Raw genomic sequence first — 19,706 nt, forward strand, 5'->3', positions numbered from 1 at the left:
AAAGCATTTGAAACAATGCAGTAGGAAATACGCTACATTAAAAGAAAAATCATAGAAATTCATAGTAATGTCGGGTATGCCCATTTTTTAGGCCATGCTATCTTATTTTAAAAGACACAGAAATAACATATAGTAATGTGCAATGTCTTCAGTATGTTTTGTATTTCTAGAACTATTATGCAGTAGAAAATTATATGGTGAAGCACACAAAGAAACAAATCCAAGGTTAAGGATTCACACTGACTAGCTATGAAACCTCTTGGGAGCTATTTTCAGTGAGTAAGATATCACAGACATTCACATGGCAAGAATCAGAAAGCAGTAATATTAACTAGCTAGCTTTTCTATCTCCTTTGATGGGACTTTCTCCTGATCATGTTTTATTCATTACCTAAGACTAAATTTCCAGCCAGTACAAAGCTATTAGAAAACTAGAACTCTTGCACATCCAGTGACAAAGCACAACTGAGAAGTTAGACTGTTTAAAAAGTGAGATATTTACACCTGGAAAATGTACATGTGTACACAATCTGTTTCACAGTACTGCAGGCACAGAGCATTGATCAAGCTGCCTGTAGATGATGTTTGAAATCAATGAGAACTATACATTGTCTCACTCAAAAACAATGTTGTTAGTGAAATATCTCTTTTCTGCATGTGGATTTCCACCCAAAGAAAACCCAAGCTACTTAAAAGAGAATTGTGACAAATGACCCAAACATTTAAAACAACAGAAGAGTCAAAAACTTTGCCAGAAGATAAATGGAAGAAGAGGTGGAAACACCCACAAGTTGAATAGATTAGAGTAGAATAGGGTATTAAACTTTTTAACTTTGTTTCAGGCTCATCCCTGCACTTTTTTTGTGACCTATATGCATTGGACAGTTTTCAAAAATTTTCCACAAAGAAGTGTTTCTGGATTTAGATTACTTATTGAATTGGTAAATTTATGAAAACTATAATCAGAAGTGTACATTTCATTTCCTTTGAGGCTATGTGATGAGACATATAGCAATATTATTACATGAACCTTCTTTTGTTTACTCTAGACAAATGAAAGGATTTTGTTGTTGTTATTAAAGCAGGTCTGAAAATCAGATTCTAAACCAAATGCACTTAAGTTCTCCATGTTATGCAAATATTTTCTTTCCCAATTCTATTGAGGTAACAGTGCTACTGGAAGATGTTCCACACAAGAATCAAGAAAAATGCATCTCAGGAAATAAACAAGTCTCACACCTCTAACATTTCAAGATCCTACAAAGAGACTTGAGGAATTACACACAAATTTATGACATGATATCTGTGTATTTCTTAGCTCAGTGTTTCTCGAAAAGGCTTATCATTTTTAAGACAGAAAAAAAGAAAAATGAAGGCATGTTAGATACACCATTCTCAAAAAATTTCGTGATAAAGTGTTCAAGGTCCAGCTCTCCCGCTGTGATGCTTTACCTAATATATGACCATCACGTCTGGCAAGACTCACACAGGTCTGCCCTTGATTTGTGTTAGGAAAAGCCAGAAAACCTCACAACTATTCTTCATTCCCAAGAATTAATCTGAAGTCTGGCTCCCTGATGTTTCCAATTTTACAGTGATCCAAATAACCCCCCAAAACCACACCTGAAGCATCACTCACAATTATAGGTGATAGCTGAGGGAGACCAAAGTGAATTCCCTCCCCAGGCATCCCAGGGCATTCTCTGCCACAGCAGTGCCTGGAGTGCTGTGAAATGGGGCCATCAGAGATTCAAACTTGACCTGCAAGCACTGAGGCTGGGACAAGAACCAGCTTTGAATGGCTTTTATCTAAAAAGATGGTGAAAAGCTCCACGAATATACCTGGTACTACAAGCCTCAGGAACTGTTACATACTATTGAAGTTTCAAAGAAACTACAGACTTCTGAACTTCTTCAAACCTATGAGAAAGCAAGTGGGCAGCTGAATGGGCAGAGCTTCAGCCCCTACCTGAGCTGTACAAAATGGATGCCACTTCAACATATCGCTTCAGTTTGCCCAGAGTAACTCCCTGAATGGTCCATGGACAATCACACTCGCTTCCCTATTACATCTTTTCCAGTACTTCTGCAAAAGGGATCGAGACTTGGCTGGAGTAAATGTAATTTGACCAGCCTGACTGCTCTTCAATTCTCAGCTGAGCTTATCACAGCCAGCCAACAGCCAGCTTATCACAGCCAGCCAACAAATACAGTCATTACATCAGGCCAGAGAATTTTAGGATATACTTTTCCCGTAACAGCTCAATACATCATTCACAAATGTAACAAGTACACTGTAGACACAAGCACTATGTGTTATAGATGCCTATAAACATAGGGTGTTTCCACTAAACACAGTAGAAGGTATTATAAACAGCAACAAGGAAAGGGCGTCAGAACCCTACAGTTTACTAAGATTAAACATTTATTGAAATAGCAATTATTATTATTTTTAATCAGCAGATGCATAGTACTCCTAGAAATCTGTTTTTCAAAGTATATCATATATCTCAAATTATGTGTCTCCTCAAAAATCCTGCCCCATTTAAATCCTTAGATCACTCCTGTTAATCTTTACACAACTCCATAATGGAGGAAAAGTTTTCTTGAAAAATTATTTTTAAAAATTCCTTTCTATACCAAGGCTAATTGACAGGAGCTCTACAATTTGTTTGGCTTTTCAACCAGTCAACCACCTACTTATCAGATTCATATCTTGATACTGAAAGTAATGCGTTGAAGGACATAGCATTAAAATATTGAAACTTTAAGGCATAGTAACAAGAAACAACATTTCTTGGTTAACTGGTTTTCATAAACTGTTCTTAGTGTGTAAATGTTTTATAGGAAGTGAATGGAACATAAGAGCCATACACCAGACAAGGGGTTTTCTTTCCAAATTCAAGCCATTCGGCCATGCTTCTTCCATTTGGTAGATGCATTCTCACCACATGACTAGAAAGCTCCAAGTATAGCAGTCAAATCAAAGTTCTTGGGAATGGCTTGTATTCTCTAGTCATCACACCACTCAGAGATTTCCAAAATATTACTGAAAAAATAAGCTTAATATACTCCTTTTACTGAACTACAGTAATTACAAGTAGCTGCTCAGCACTGAAATTTAATTCTCTTATATCATATTGTCAGATCAAATACTTCACAAGCTTTTATTGCTATATCACATGCAGTCAAATGCATGGTGATGCAATTGGGATGTAATGACCAAGGTTATAAAGTAGATGTAACACTGCCCAGATGCATAAAAAATGTATCGTTTCCTGAACTCAATTCTGACAAAGTTCCACCAACACAAGCCTGAAGAGAGATGTGGTGTTAATTTTTCCATTTTGCATATAGGAACACATGAGAAATAGAAATACAACCATACAAAGCATGAGAGGGTCAAATTCCATCCACTGGAAATTTTCCAGAATCACATTATATTAACCAGATCAAGGCAAAATTGGTATTTTGCACTGTAAATTGCTCATAAACACTGGGCATGGAGACACTGATGTTGTCAACAGAAATCAGCACTTCTCTTTGTGGTTTTTCACAGTCAGATCTCAGGGAATAGTTTTTAAATCAAGCATCAAACTTGTGACCTTGAATAAAAGTTCCCCAGTATGCAATATATCACTTAACCAGATCAGTTCATTGTCTTGCAAATCTCAAACCCCAAGCTCAGAAACTTAAAAACTGTAGAAACTGCCCTAGAACAAGGCTCAGAGTCTATCTTAAATAAAGAAGAGACACAGGAGGACCTTTTCTTTCCAACTACAAGAAAAAACAGTTGCTGAGGTAGTAACTGTGTAGAGGTCTTCTATTGGTTTTTTCCCTCACCCTATTAGTAAATATTTCACGGATGCAACTCAGATGAGTAGGGCAGCCTCTGGTAGAAGAGGAGAGATCCATCAGCTCTTTGTGGGAGAGATTTATTATGCATCCTGGAAGACACAGTGAAACAAAAGTGTACTTTGATGCTTTGAAAACACAATTGAAAAATAAACTCACTTGTAAATGTTGAGAGTTGTCAGTCATATTGTCCTCTCGCCTACGAACTTCTTCCAACAGCTGTGCATTCTTTTTTTTCTCCAGTTGCTGATTGTGCTTCAGATTGGCAACCTTCTTGTTTTGATCCTTCATATGTCTAAGAATTGCACACATATACCCATTAGAGTTAATGACAATCACTTCTTTTTCAATAGAAATTAACTTTGTGACTATGACACAGAACATCTCCAACAGACACAAGTATTCCAAGTATCAAATGTAACAATAAGACTTCATTTGGTTTTCAAGATGGCAAATCAAAACATCTTGAAGTTTGTGCAGTGGTAATGCAATTATTTGGGCTTACAAGATTTTCCCCTTTTTATCATTTGCTCACAAATACTCATTCATGGTCTGAGCTCTGTGCAGAAAAATTGTTGTAAGAGGGAGATTATCCAACAATCCTTACACACTCAGTGCATTCAGGAACAGTTTGAAGGGATCCTTTAAGTAGAATTAATTTCAAAGGAAGCAGGAGGTAAAGGTGATGACTAATGTATGCTGTGAAATTCTATTTTTTAAAACCTGGACTACTACAAATACAGTGGTTTGGAGGATTAAAATGTGATGGGGTAGAAGGTCAGGTCATAAATATGCCATGAAGAATAAAGTATGCCTTTACAAATAGCTTTGTACTTGACAAAAACATTTCTACCATTTTCAGTAATGAGACTTCTTTCTACAAAAGATTATCAACAAACAGATTTATAAGCCATTCCTAATGAAAATGAAAAAATCTTTGCCACCATTAGTTTTCTATTTTTAATACTGTACTAAATTTCAAAAAATTGTTTCGGTATTTGATTATCTTTTGCTGTGGATCTTATTAAATAAGTTACCAGAGGCATTTCTGATACTGAGCATACATCTTTTTAAGGAAGAAGGTAAGTAAATTTTGCCTGGCAGTTAATGAAAAAATATCCTTGCAGTAATGCTTTCTACCTGCTCAGATTCTTAGATATTATTTTCTTGATTTTCTTTGAGGAATTTGCTCCCTTTTATCTATAAAAAATTAAGTCACGTGCAAATTCCTAATAAGATCTACTCACTAATCCTATTTTGGCAAATGAAGAGAATATTATTCAATACCCGAAAGGATCACTGAAAATCTCTCCATTGCTTCCACATCAGAAGCAGTGGAAAAAAAGTTACAGAATATATTTCTTGCACAGATTTTATTATCCTAAAGAAACTAGGTCATTTTATATTTCCTTCTACCACTGGTTTCTTTGTCTTACCAATTTTTTTTCACCACTTATTTATAGTGAAAAATTAACAATTAATTTGTAATCAATAAATGTTCCATGGTATTAAAAATTCTTAGAAGGCACTTCATATACAAGTTTAGAAGTACAGCACATAACAGAAAATCTCATCTATTACAACTAAAAAAAAGTAACTTCAAGTTGCCAAATAAAAATAAAAGCACATACAACTAGTTCAAATATACATTAGATGCTCTGTACAATTCCAAGTGAAAAACAGCTCTCTCCTGAGTCTGTCTCATAATTGTAAACACAGACTTAACCAGCATAAAACCAAAATGAATACTAGAAAAAATTACTTTCACAACTTTATATATAAATGTGGTATTTGGCAGAAATTTTGGTGGTGCAATATGACTTTGTGCTGTTAAAATATAAATTGGTTTCCAATCTCATGTTGAGTAAATGATAAATTCATTTATATTTAATCTCTCTAAGACGTTCAATTTTATGCCAATGCTAACTGCTTCTTTCATCACCCCTCCCTCACACAACTTCCCATTTCAGCTTCTGTCTAATGCCACACTGAAAAGTAGAACATGGTAAAGCTGCAAAGGAAAACATCTGGTGCCTGTGATATGCAAAATCTTGAAGAGAAGGAAATAAAAGAAAGCTCTGTCGTAGACTCTTTATTCCACAACTGGCTACATACCTATGGAAATGAAAGGAAAATGCTACAGTTAAAAAGCCTAGCTGAGAAGTTTTCTTTTAGGCACGCATTGAATGTACAGGGGGTGTTCAATGCAGCAAATAAATGCAAGAACATATTCCCCATTAACTTCCTTTTTTTTTTTTTAAACAGCAAACATCAAATACAATCCCTGATCCAGTAGAATTTTTGGCTTGCTTGCTCTGGTATGTTTTCATGTGGCTCTGTTTCTAAAATGCTTTTGAATAAAATAGAAGATTAGGATAAGTAAAAAATATGCATAAGAAATAGAAAAATATTTGGGAACAGTACCCAATCAGCACAAAATATCATATGCCATGACCATATAGGATATAGAATATCCACATACTTTACTAGTAGCTATGCTGATATGCAGAGTTGAGTCTACATTACTCTTTATCATGTGGAATTAGTTTCATGTGTTCTGCTGCACTGTTTAAATTTAAAACTCTAAGACCACAAAATTCATTAGACAGAATAAAATAAATAAAAGATTACTGCTTAAGACATATGTCTTGACAATCTGAAATGTATGCTGCAAGGGTTTGGTCAGTAGAATTGATGTTACCATCACAAGTTAATAATCTTCTGGTACTAAAGCATATGCAGAATTATTCTCTGATAGTGTAATTGCCCCAAAGCAGTGAGATGAAACCCACAGCTCTCTGACCTTCCACACTGTTACAGTTCATTTTGAAGTTGGGCATCTATTATCTTTTAGTGAGCTAAGTTCTTTAACCACTGAGCTAGACATTAGAGTCACCTCAAACTAGTTTTTATCAATACTATGCTGTATTGGTTATTTAAAAACTTCATGGAACTGGAAAGCCAGGCTACAAACTAGTTCTGAAGCACCCAAGTCCAACACTACATTTGGCTTAAATAAATTATGTTCTGAGCTCATAACATTTAAGAAGTAAAAAAGCAAACTAAAAAGCAGTGTAGATAACTAACTTGTTGCAAGATGCTTAATTATGGCCAAACATTAAAAAGCAGGGTTAATGACTCTTTTTGCAGATAAAAAATTTAAATTTGTTTGTGTTCCTATGGTTGTAGACAGTCAGCAATTGTCACAGAACATCTAACAGCTTAGGGCTAAAAAAGAATTCAGAGTGAAGCTAAGATGTCTTCAAAATAGAGCTAGAATGAAGCTACAATATAAGCACATCTTGAATAGTTAAAATAAAAATAAAATTAAAAAAATTAAAAAACCCTAAACCACCAATTAAAAAAGGAAACAAGTTCTGTTCTGTTCCAGAATTGCAAACTGAAGGATATTATGGGCATCTTCTAACTCATTTGATAATTCATTATCAGAGCAGTATCCAGCACACAATAGTGATGACAATAATATTGGAAGTTAATAAAGAGATGAATACCAGGTATAAGAAAAAAGTCTAAATAAAATTTTATTATTTTAGTACATAAGACATTCTCGCACTCCTAAAGAAGAGAAAAAAGATTGTATAAAGTAACACACTCCTCTAGAAGCTGCCTTACTACTGATTAAATTGAGCTTATTAATTTCTTTTAACCTAGATCAAGCCATTTCTCTCAACTGAAAATACATTCACCTTAGATATGCTACCCCAGCAAAAAAAATCATTCAGTCATAATTTCCTGTTCCTCTTCCTGAATCTTTCTCTACTCCACAGCCATTAATTTCCACCTCAGCTGGGCATTAGACTTATAATCAGGTGTGTAAACCACAGCAAGGCCTACCTCTGTTTTCCTCAACATCCAACAATTTTTCCAGAAAGTGGCCTTAGAATGCCAACACTGGAATCACTAGAATGTAGCAGCTCTGACTTCTCATACTGCTGAAGAGCCATCATCTATGACTGCAAAATATTTAGATATACTTCAAACATCATAGATCTGAGCAAGGCAGGGAAAGAGAAAAGAGTAAAAAATTCTTAAACAGCCCTGTAGCTTTCTCTCTTACGAAGTTCGGTCCAAGGAACCTGAAGCCAGTAAATCTCACTGTGCAAGCAGCAAGATGCCCTTCCATCAATTGCACTGCCTGTTCATTCTATCCCATTTTTTAACTGAAATGTCTTTTTAAGAAATAGATCATTGTCCTGGAGATCCAGACCCTTGATCAGCAGAAAGATAAATAGCAAAACAGTAGCAGCATTTAGTTCTTGCCAGTATGAAAATAACTGAAATGACTCACTCAATCATGTTTGTGGGTTTTTTCTTGTTCTTTTGGAGTGGCACACAAATTGATCTCATAGGTCTAACTACAGGACATTTAATTCCTTCAGTCCAACTTTTTAAGAGAAATATTAACACTAAGTTTCTGCATATATGTATCTTTCAGATTTCATTTTACAGTAGTGTGTGTTGTCTAAACTCCAATGCTTTCATCTCTGATAGCTATAGAAAATCACACTATTTCATTAAATTCCCAGCTTTAATTAGCCACCTGGGGACCTTGGCCAAAAACTTGGTAATGTCAGCCAAAAATAAGTGTTACATGCTTAGTATAGCCTTCACTCTATTTCATAAAGATTTTTTTTCCCTCAAAGCATCCAAAAAATGCAGACATGCAAAATACACCCAAGAGCAAAATCTGCAATGTTTTCTAAAGGAATATGTCTCTGCAATAATTTTCATCACTTTAAACAGCACTGCAATGGGACCAGCTGTCTGAAAGTCAATCAAAAACCTCTCCAGTATTCTAGGAACCTGTGCTCCTCAGCAAGTTAAAAAAAAAAATCAGAGTGCAAAGAATGTTTTCAGGGAAACACACAAACAAAAAGATACCAACCCCAAACCAATCAAACCAAACTATTTTATGATACACAATTTATTCAAAACAAGTAATTTATATAAAATAGGAAAGTCTCAAAAATACATTTTAAAATTTAATCTTGTACACATAAGTAAAAAAACATCTTCACCTATTCTTCTAGGCATGCACTGGGTAGAATGTTACCATCGTCATTAATTGAAAAAAATATTTTTTTTTTAACATATCATCTCTTTCTCCTTTATAAATAGTCCACACCTTTACAAAGAATTCACATATGTGAGTGAGGAAACAAATCTTAACATTTTACTAGGCACTCTGGATCTCAGTAGCTAGTCATGCAGAAGACCTGATCCTGTAAATCCCAACCATGTGAATGTCCATTCTGAACTACATTACTTCAGTAAGACTCTGGAAAACTATTCATAGCAGTTCAGTTCTCACTGTCTTAAAAGTGACAGTACATGTAGGTGCTTTATTGAGTCACAACTAAACCAGCTAAGGGCAATTCTTCAAAATTCAGACCTAATTCAATTGAAATCCATAAGCTAGCATTTTATTAAGATATGAGGAAAGCTAAGCATTGTTTCTGGCATTTTCATGGAATACAAATGTATTTGCTATTACCCATCTATAAACCTGAAAAACAAAGAGGGGTCAGACTCTAGCAAACTATAAACATCACAAGAGATGTTAAGAGTGTTATTGACAGAGACATTCCTGACACAAATATGCAAGGACACTGTTTATTCACCTACAACTCATAGATGGATTTGTCTGGAGAAAATAGGTATTATCATAATAAGAAAATCTAAACCTGTGATAGGCTGAAATTTTCATATGACAAAGAAAACATAACACACCTCAAACAACAGCAATTTTTCTAAAAGAAAGCCTTTGTGTTTCACTGCTCAATTGATTTAATAAGTTAGACTCTAGTCCCTGTAAGTTTTATAATATGCTAATAAAAAACTAAGCAGTGTCTTCCTGTGCAGTCATTTGCACTTAAAACTTTCATGTTGGGTTTTTTTCCAATACAGATCCCATAACGTAAAGAATTATTAGTATGCAAAACATCTTTTAAGATTTGGAATGTTTCCTTATTCTTTTTTATTTTATTTTTGTTAACTAATACAATTATCACAATGATAACGAACTACAGAATACCTTAAATAACATAAAAGCAACTATCTCAACCATTAAGAAATCAATTATTTTGACATATCCAGCATGTCTAACAGAGTTCAGCTTCAAAATAACTTTCATCCTTTCTTGCTCGATGGCAAAAAATTATATTGGGACTGATGCTTTTTTTAATTATGTGGATGAAGTTCAGAAGCTAGATTGCTTGTACATTCCAGGCCAAATCATTCATCTAGCTTTATGCCCTGATATAAAAAGGCAGAGAGTAATAATCATAACCACCAGAAATAAAAAATGATTAAAATTCATTAAAATATAAAGTAATAACATTTTATAAGCATTTTGCCTTTTTCCTTGCAAAAATGAAATCTACTGAATGCAAAACTGCAAAGCCATCTCACCATTGTACACACTGATTTTTTTTTTCTGTGAGACCCACAGACTGGCAAACATACCATGTCACAGCAACCCAGAACACAGCTATTTATTGCCAGTGAGTTACCAGTAAAGAAAAAGGAATTTTAGTATATTCCCAACTCTGTTACTAATAGATTACATAGCTATTTCAGTTTTACTCAAAGGAGCAGGCTTGCAGCCCACAGAGATCAATAGGTCTCAAAAAACCAGAAATTGATCCTATTACTGTGTTAATAATAATAATAAAAAAGCCACAAAGTCAAATAACCTTTTTTTTTAATACTTCTTCTCCCAACCCCACTCTTTAAATCTTAGTATTTCAACTGTTTGAAGGCTACTTTCAGATCTCCTAGGACTGATATTATGACAGTGCTTCAGTGTGACAACAATTTTGCCTCCAAATGCACCACAAAACAATATTATTGTCCAACAACTCTGCCTGGTAGAAATAAAGCAAGTGTCACAGAAATCGCTGAAACATTTCTCACCTCAAAGACAAAAATGTGGGAGGAAGGGTTTACCTAACACACAATCTGGGGAATTTTCCAAAATCTTTATTTAAGAAGTGTTTAGTCTGACACAGTTCCCTCCAAAGCCCTAGAGAGATGCTCGAAATATCCACGTGAGGATAATGCATGAATGAAAAAGACGTACTAAAATCCTGCTCCAAACTATGGTTCGTATCACTTTGTTTCAACACTCATCTGCACTGCAACCACTGAAACTCCAACACAGTGCATTGCACTACTGTCTTCCTCAGCACATTCTTACTGGATGACACTTTACATGAAAATGTGTGAAATTCATACCACAAGACTCATCTGTCACACATCTCTCTTGTACACCCGGGATGGTTGGGTATTTTCTTCTGATGTTCTTTTCAAAAAAAAAATAAAATAAAATACTGCTGATGACAGGACACTAGATGAGAAGGATATTTGATCTGATTTAATATGGCAATTGCTTGCTCAGCTATTTTATTAATTGAGACCATTAGCAATAACTGTAACCAGTAACTGGAAATAGCCTATTGCCTGAAATTTGCAACCAAGGAGTTGCAATCCTGCTACTGGTCCATCAGGTCCTTTCCAGCTGTAATCCAGGCAAGCTTTTTTTCTTTAAAAAGCCAACAAAACAAATAAAACATCCCCACACAAACAAACAAAAAAAAATGAAAAACACCCCACCACCTCCTGACTCTGTCCAGTTTTTCTCTGCATCCAACTGCTCCGCAGCATGTCCAGCTCAGCCTGACAGCAATCAGGATCACACCTCCTCTGCAGCACTCCATGATTCACTGCAATTTCCTTCTGAATCAAATCTTTTGACTGCAACTCCTGGCTCACCCTAGAAGTTCTCAGGATCAATCCAGCCATTATCATTCAATACATAAATCAAGCTTTCCATGCTTTTGCAGTAACTTCTTCAGACCTCCAAATAAATCAGGTACACTTTGTATGATTTCTTGTTTAGACATACTAACTTCCCCTTATTATAAATTCAGATCAGAGCACTTCAATCCAGTCACAATCATGTTGCCCAGGCATGTCGCTCCTGCACTGTGAAAGCAAACAATACGAGTGGGAGAAGTGGTCCCACCAACAGCCCAATTCCTAAATTTAGTTCCCCTGTCTCTTTTCAGTCACAGCTTTTTGAGGGCAAGCTGTGCTATCTCACAATGATTCTTCACTCACACACCCCTCCACCGTACACAGGGAATCCTGACAGCACTGCACCCAGGCAGGCACCAACTCCCCAGAGTGCTCTGGGGCTACTTTATTCACACGTTCAAGAGGTAAAGAAATATGCTCTGTGGATCTTCCCCCCCTGGGAAAACTAGTGGAGGCAGCAGGTCTGGAGAAGCATAAGAAATATTACTGTGTCTTGAAACCAGTACCCATGAAATGGAAAGAGTTCCAGTTCCTTGTGTTCTCTCTTCCCTGGAGTTGTGGTGTCACATCCAACCCAATCCAAAGTGGATATTTTTCCTTCAGAGAGGTAGAGCTCTTTTCACATCCAGTTCATACTCCATATCCATTTGCTTCAGTGGAGTATTTATACTCCAAATCAAATCCCTCCAAAAATCAAATCACTGAGAAATTACAAAATATCCTTCCTTATTTAAATAATCCATTTCTATTATTTTAACCTGCATGCCTTTAAGCAAACTGAAAGGGAAAGTATAGAACTGAGCAGACCCAGTAGAGTGAGTGGGATGAAAATGAACAATGACACATAATCTTGTCCCAGGATCCTGTTTATATCTTTTTATTTTTAATCACTATGATTTCTGTTTATTTCATAATACATAATTATTTTAAACTTTTTTCTTAAGAAAACAATTTTGAGGAAATAAAATTTCTACTTTACTATTTCTTAAATAAAATTAAATTTAAAAATCTAATTACGAATTCAAAAATTCAAATCCACTCACATAATGAGATAAATCTAAATAATCCCTACTCAAATTGTCATCTCTTTCAAAATGTTTAAATGTTAAAATGCTGGTTCTGTACACATAGCAAACAGACTATAACAGAAAGACATGTCAACAATCTGCCTGTTATCCAATGTGACAACTATGTTTCTCACTCAGAATAACCAGTCTCTCAGAAGAATAATGTATATCACAGATTCTCTCAGTTTTCAGTAGTACACTATCTCAATTTCTCCAGGGAAATTATCTTTGAACAACATATCACTCTGCCCTTGGAACCATCAAACTGACATTTGACAAAACTGTGGACGGCTCCTAAGTTAAATTTAAAACTCCCTTAAACCTTGCCTTACACATCTCACTGAGCCCCAGCCTCCCACAGAAACAATTAGGAAGGCCAACATCAGAGGCTGGTGGGAAACTTTCTAGCACTGGTCAGTATATTACACATGGAAAAAATATCCATCTCCTCTTTATCTGCCAGTGGAAAGGTTTGGGGAGTGTATAACCTGATGTAACCTAAAGGCAGGGGGTGAGGGGATGTCATTGCACTGCCTGTTGTGCTCAGAATATTCTTGTTTTGTATAGGCAGGTGCACAGGGCAGGATTATGCCAATGTATTGGATTTTCTTGTTTGTCACCAGTATCAATAGCCCACCATGTTAGTAAAAGAGATGCAGCATTTTTCTAATCATCATAACCTCATACAAATATGGACAAATAAAATAACAGCTACAAACATACTGATCAGCAGAAATTACAGAAATTAATAGATCTGTCTCTTAAATTATGTTTCGACCTTAATGAAGATTCAAGCTGAGAAAACTTAACACTTCACTGAATTCCCACAATAAACTCTAATCATATGCTACAACTTACCCAGGACTCTAGGGATGAAAGTTGGCAGGGTTATGAGGACAGTTTGCTTCAACAAGGTCAGATGGTTTTTTAGGTCAATAAAACATAACAGAAATTGCACCTCCAACTGCTGAACAAATGTTTCTGCATACCAATCATTGAATTCCAGTGAAATCAACCATAATGACAACCACATAGCATAATACCTTTCTTTAAGCTCTCTCAGGCTAGAGAGATTTTTCAATCAATGTTGGGTATGCTCTGAAATGCAGAGTGGTTACATTCAGACAATAATTTCATCATAGCAACTCCAGGGTAAATGCATTTAATTAAATTCTGGAAGAAAGAAATATTCCGAAAAAACTGTTGAAGTATTTTCATAATTCAGGTGTAATAACTATCCATTCAAGCACATCAAAATGTGCTTGTAGTAGACAGACAATAAAAAAAAAGGTGTTCATCCAATTCATTACTTCAGTCGATAAGCCTCAAATTTCCAAAACAAATTTTTTCAGCTGGAAAGTAACTTTCAATTGTGATGTGTATCAAAGCACACCAGGGAAAAAAGTCTTGTCTTGTCAGTCTTTTCATAATGAACCACCTTTTCCATACAGTTCAAAGACATCCATGTCAGAAACTTCTGACCTTTCTGAACCATGAAATGTGAACTGTGCTTAGTTTTGAGACTAAGAAACCAAAACTCTCCCAAGTTCTTGCAAGCTCTGCTTCTATATGAATAGAAAACACTGTGCTAATAGTATACATTGAGAGAAAAAATATGAAAACTTCCTAACTGAATGTATCATAAAGGCAGGTTGGACATCTGTCATGATTCAAGTCAAATGTGCAGCATGGCAACCTGGAACCATATTGGCAAATGCAACCCTTAGGAAGCTGAAATACATCTGCAAAGTTTTTGCAGCATATACCCTCCTTTAACTTTGATAATGATGACTCCATCATCCAAACAATATACAGTTACTAGTTTCTAAAATACCAAGTACATGTTTTAAGACTTTGCTATCTTAAAATTTACACCCATTCATAAGCATGAGAAAGAAAATTAATATCAAGGCCTACTAAGAGAAAAAAATGTCAACTAGATCAATTTTTACTTTCAACAAGCACCACAGGCCACTAGTAACACTTGAAATGTTTACGCAAACAGTGTGTAAGCACAAACACCAGCTAAACTAATCTAAAACCTGGAAGAAAGAGAAACAGGAGTCTGACTAGATGAGGCTGTATCCAAACACAGTATATAAAACATACACATACAGACACCAGAATCTGGCCAGCACAAACAGCTAAAACCTTCACAACCACTGCAACTTCTCCTTTCCAATAACAGTAAAAGGGGTGATGTCAAAGTATTAAGAATAAGTCTCTGATCTGAGGTATAAAATCTCTCTGTTACTGGTCAATACATTTCCTACTGGGTTGGTTATCTACCAAAAACGTTATTCCCAGTGTTGAGCTCCCAAAACAAAGATAATAGAAGCAAAACTGGAAGAAAAAAATCTTCATACAAAACAACATATGAATATGTTGTTAATTAACATTTTTTTCTTACAGACTTTTGAGAAAAGCATTCACTTACTGTAAAGTTTCTGATCTAGAAATGGAATGACCAAAAACTTCACAGAAGGGACAAGCAGAATAAAGACAACATAATACAAACAGAAGTTATTTCTCTGAAATCAAAATGGCCAAATAAATGAAGCATCAATGAAAACCTTCATTGTGGAAGGAGCATTAAGTAGGAGAGCAGAAAATACTGACCTGGAAGTCAAGCTGGTTGGAGTAGGGATGAAAGCAGCAGTTTGGAGAAAAACAGATAGGGAGGAAGACAGCAAAAGAGAATAAAGGGAGGAACACATTAGTTCTTTAAAAATATAACAAGCAGATGTTATATTAGCAGATAATTAAAAAAAAAAAAGAAAAGGAAAGGGAAGGAAAAGCAAGAAGTAAAATAAAATTTCTGAAGAGCTATATCCTTGCTGTGCACTGAAGAGAACAGAAATTTTAAAGTAAAATAGCATCTTGTCATTTGTGAATGGTGGAAAGCCATCCATATTTATAACCATCCAAAGGCATGCATACACCAAACAGAAAAAATAAATTGGGTGAATATTGATAGCATTTGCAGCAACACAAATGTCTCATCATATACCAAAAAGTCTTTTATTTGAACTAACATAGGCTTAGTGACCCTCATTCATCAAACCTTCCCGTGGAAGCCAAAGCAGCTGAACAATTTGGCAGCTTGTTCAAAGATACCATTTAGAAGTTCACGAAGCACTGTACCAAATAATCAAAGACAGAGATTTGACCCCACGGCCCCAGAAATGCAGCCCCTCCTAATGCTGACAGCAAATTTTTAATTCAGTATGAAGAATCAGATTAATACTTCAGCACTGAAAATATTCTGATGCTTGATAACTTATTTGTTAAAAAATACCTAACATGCCCTTTCAAATAAGTAAGATGAAAAAATCCCCACCCAGCTAGACTAGTCCTTAGATCTGTCACTAATGAACAGCTTTTTGTGCACTTAGGAACACCTTTTAAAGCCCTAAAAGTCCTTTTTTAAAAAAGGAAATCATTCCATATGTTGGTGTTTTGTCATTTATGCTATGAATTGTCAGTGCTGTGTGGACTTATCTTCATCGCAATTCAAACCCAAATCAATTCAAAATTAATTAATTGTAGTCTGAACACCCCAAGAGCTTAAATGCATGTCTATAATGTTATTAACCCAAAACTGACCACTGCATATGAGAAGTAGATAATAAATAAACAAACTTCTTGTTTAAAAACAAACAGGTTTTGTCTCATAGCTTGTACAATCTTTTTTAATGGGTTTTCATATTATTGCAGTCTTTGCTGAGAAGCTACATTCAATCAAGCAAATGACCACTATCTAACACCACTGGAGAAAAGCAGATCCAAGATTTTTCAAGCTACACCATGTCGTCATCACTTTATTTCTCTTTTCAGTCTAAATTTACTAATGGGTAATTTATACTGTATTATGTGCCAGTGCCCTTTTACTGAAATCGCACTCTTTCACTGCAGTGCTTATCCTTTCATATATTTATAGAGAACAAACTTCCCTTCTGAGCCTTTGTTTTTCCAGAGAAATAATCCACTGTTGTTTACACCCCTCCTGTGACATGAGCACTCCATTCCTTTCATTCTCTTACCAGCCCTCTCTGCACCAGTTTCCAGTTTTAACTCCACTTCCCTGAATACGACTGATGGGAAGTACACACCAGTGTTCCACATGGAGCCTTGCTAGCACCTGATGACATTAATACCTTCCTATCCCTACTGAAGACACTTATTCTGACATATCAGGATTCACTCCTCATTAATTTGGATGTCTGCTTCATTATTTAGATGGCTCATAATGACATAGCCATAAGCAAATTCACCCAATCTTTCTCTTCCTAAACTGTACCAAGGATTATCCTTAGTTTACAGCAGGCAGTCTTACTGGTCCCAACTTCACCAACATGCATTTTATGCTATTGTATTTCGCTTAATTTCACAATTCAAACTCCCTATCATATTTCACAAATATACTTCCCATTCTAACACCATTAATAAAAGCTTTAAACAACATACTCCTTCAACCCTGACAGTTCAGTTTCAGCTGCAGCTCCCTCTCCTTGGCTAGGTCCTTTGCATTAAAATTTAAGCTGATCACTATCATATCCAGTTTCATTTGCATCATTAAAACAAAAAAAAAAACCCACACCACGTTTCTTCACCAAGAAAACCAAAGAAAAACATCAAGCTAAGTTTAACAGAAGTACATTACACACTGAATGCAATATCTTGCATTTAATTTTAACCTTTTTTAATTATAAACAGATAAATCATGAAAAATGTAATAAAAGTTATCAAACAGCTTGAGTATAGAGGAAGGAACTGGTTGTCCCATGGAATAATAAGAAACTGAAAAATACAAAATTACTAGAGAGAGAGTAATTTAAGAAACAGACCAATGTGTTTTTATATATGAGCAATAATACAAATCTGCAGTGATGCAACTGAGGAGTGTGACAGTTTCTGAGCCAAGAAAATCACATTAAAACCAAAAGAATTACCATTCATATGAAGGCTGCTCCATAATTATTAATAATGTTCATCTGCCAAATAGCAAACCCTTATAAATTTAACTGACCATATCTCAAAGCAGATATTTCTAGTGGGACAAGAAGGAAAGAACATCTTCGAATTTGTTAAAGTTGCAGTCATTTTTGCAATGTTTTATACCCATAAACTGGGTAAACTGAGCTTTGGCTCCATTTCTTCCCTTCAATAATGAGCCAATCAAACAGTTATTACAAGAAGAAAAAAGTAGCAGCTCTTCACAAAATGTTAAAGCAATTTACGCTCCACCTAAACCCCTAGAAAGGGGAATTTGAACATCAAAGTTCATTCTCTGGGGACACCAACAGGTGCCACAGTTAAATACAGATCTTTTGGCAATGGTTTTACAAAATAAGGAGAGAGAGAAAATAAATTGAACTGTAGAGAAACCTAAAGTGAACCTGATTAGTAAGAGAGGTTTGATACCCACTTGCAAAAAATATTTCCCTATTACACTTTCATATTGTCAGCAGATTGCCAGCCTCAGTCAACCAATCAACAAGTTTAAGACCCCTGGTTAGGCATGTTGGAAAGTAGCCTTAAGACTCCATTAGCAAGTAATGGCAGTAACTTTTGTCATTGAAATCAACAATAGATAATTTTTACATTAATCCTTTTTTCTTTTCTAGTTTACAATAATTACCTTATATACACTATGTGTATAGGAATTTGGAATTAATCTTGAAAGCTGCTCATAAGTAAAATCAACTGAGAAACTGCACTAAAGATAAGAGAATTCAAAAAGAAATCTGAGAGCGTGATAAGTCCCAAAATTCCAACACACTACTCCTCTCCTTAGCTGGTCATTGCACAGATATCATACTGGAAGCATTACAGAAGCACTTAAAGGTTCATAGCAAGGTTTAACTACTTCATCACATTGTAACTACAGTGCATCCTCTTCAAAAAGTCTGTGTCCACTCAGCAGTACCACATTATTTTCTGAAAAGTTATTTCAGGATCAACACCCTGATAAACAGCAACAGACTAGAAACTGGTGTCCCAAAATTTCACTGGTAAGAGTACATAGAATTTTTTAAAAAACCCAAAGGAATACAAAAATAGAAAGTTCTGTCCATTGCATAATCCATTACAGGGTTCTCAGGCAATAAGAACAGGTTGTATGCTGACAATGCCATAGCAATATCTCTGGATCTTTTGCTTCCTTGCTTCTTTGTAGTCATTGCTTTTTAATCAATTCTCAATTTAATTCAAATAAGTCTCTATCAATTATTTATCTTTTTCCATAAAATATTCAAATCAAATTAATATTTACAAAAAATTTAAGATCACAAGCTTCAGCACTTCATCATGATCATCTTTTAATTGGCACTTTAATGTTCAACAATTCAACACATGATTGTTACTTAATAAATATTTTTAAATTATCTTGAAAAAAAGTTTAACATACCTACTATTGAGTCGGGTGTCACACAATTAATTCAGTGGGTTTTATAGTGCAAGGAGATCAGTTACTATTTCTTTAAAAATACATTAAAATATGTGCAAAAACTAGAGTATTCTAAATGCTTTCTGATGTGGTGAGAGAGGCAACTGCAAATTGAAGCTGTCCTCATGTAAACAGTCAGTTCTAATTTGAGTACAAATCTTTTTTCACTTCAAATTTGAAGTCTCCATTTTCATGACAATTAACCATTACTAAACTTTGCCAAATGTCTGCAGAGAAAAATAAGTTTTGGCAGCAGATAACTGTGAAGGTTTATAAGTCACTGTCAGTAAAAGGTGTTCTACACCTCTCTCTTTCCAAGCTGGCTGTTTTCCACCCTCCAAGGTAACTAACATTTCCCACAGATCTTCCCCTCTTTCCTGGTAATACTTCTTATTGGGACAGAGCAGTCCTTTGTCTTAACTGGAACTATAGCAATCATCACAACAATGAGATCAGTTATACTTCTCTTTTGAAACCATGAAACACTTTTCTTCTGG

At 35.2% G+C, this 19,706-nt stretch overlaps 1 protein-coding gene across 9 annotated transcripts in view; it reads right to left on the reverse strand.

The window, feature by feature from the left end:
* The window catches only part of ERC2 (ELKS/RAB6-interacting/CAST family member 2), a 443,741-nt gene that overhangs the window by 247,892 nt on the left and 176,143 nt on the right, over positions 1 to 19,706 (reverse strand). For 7 of the 9 annotated variants that reach the window (XR_003536997.1, XR_003536996.1, XR_003536995.1 and 4 more), the window contains 2 exons: positions 15,381 to 15,392; positions 4,015 to 4,150 (listed from right to left, as the gene is read on the reverse strand). Coding sequence is in view for 1 of the 9 variants with exons in the window: in XM_027700915.1 (XP_027556716.1) it covers positions 4,015 to 4,150; positions 15,381 to 15,392 (148 nt within the window). In the remaining 8 variants the exon portion in view is untranslated. The remainder of the gene's footprint in view (positions 1 to 4,014; positions 4,151 to 15,380; positions 15,393 to 19,706) is intronic. The other 2 variants (XR_003536994.1, XR_003536991.1) reach the window with 1 other exon arrangement.

This window comes from Neopelma chrysocephalum, unplaced genomic scaffold, assembly GCF_003984885.1.
Source record: "Neopelma chrysocephalum unplaced genomic scaffold, ASM398488v2 Primary Assembly neopelma1_147, whole genome shotgun sequence".
NCBI classification, from domain to species: domain Eukaryota; kingdom Metazoa; phylum Chordata; class Aves; order Passeriformes; family Pipridae; genus Neopelma; species Neopelma chrysocephalum.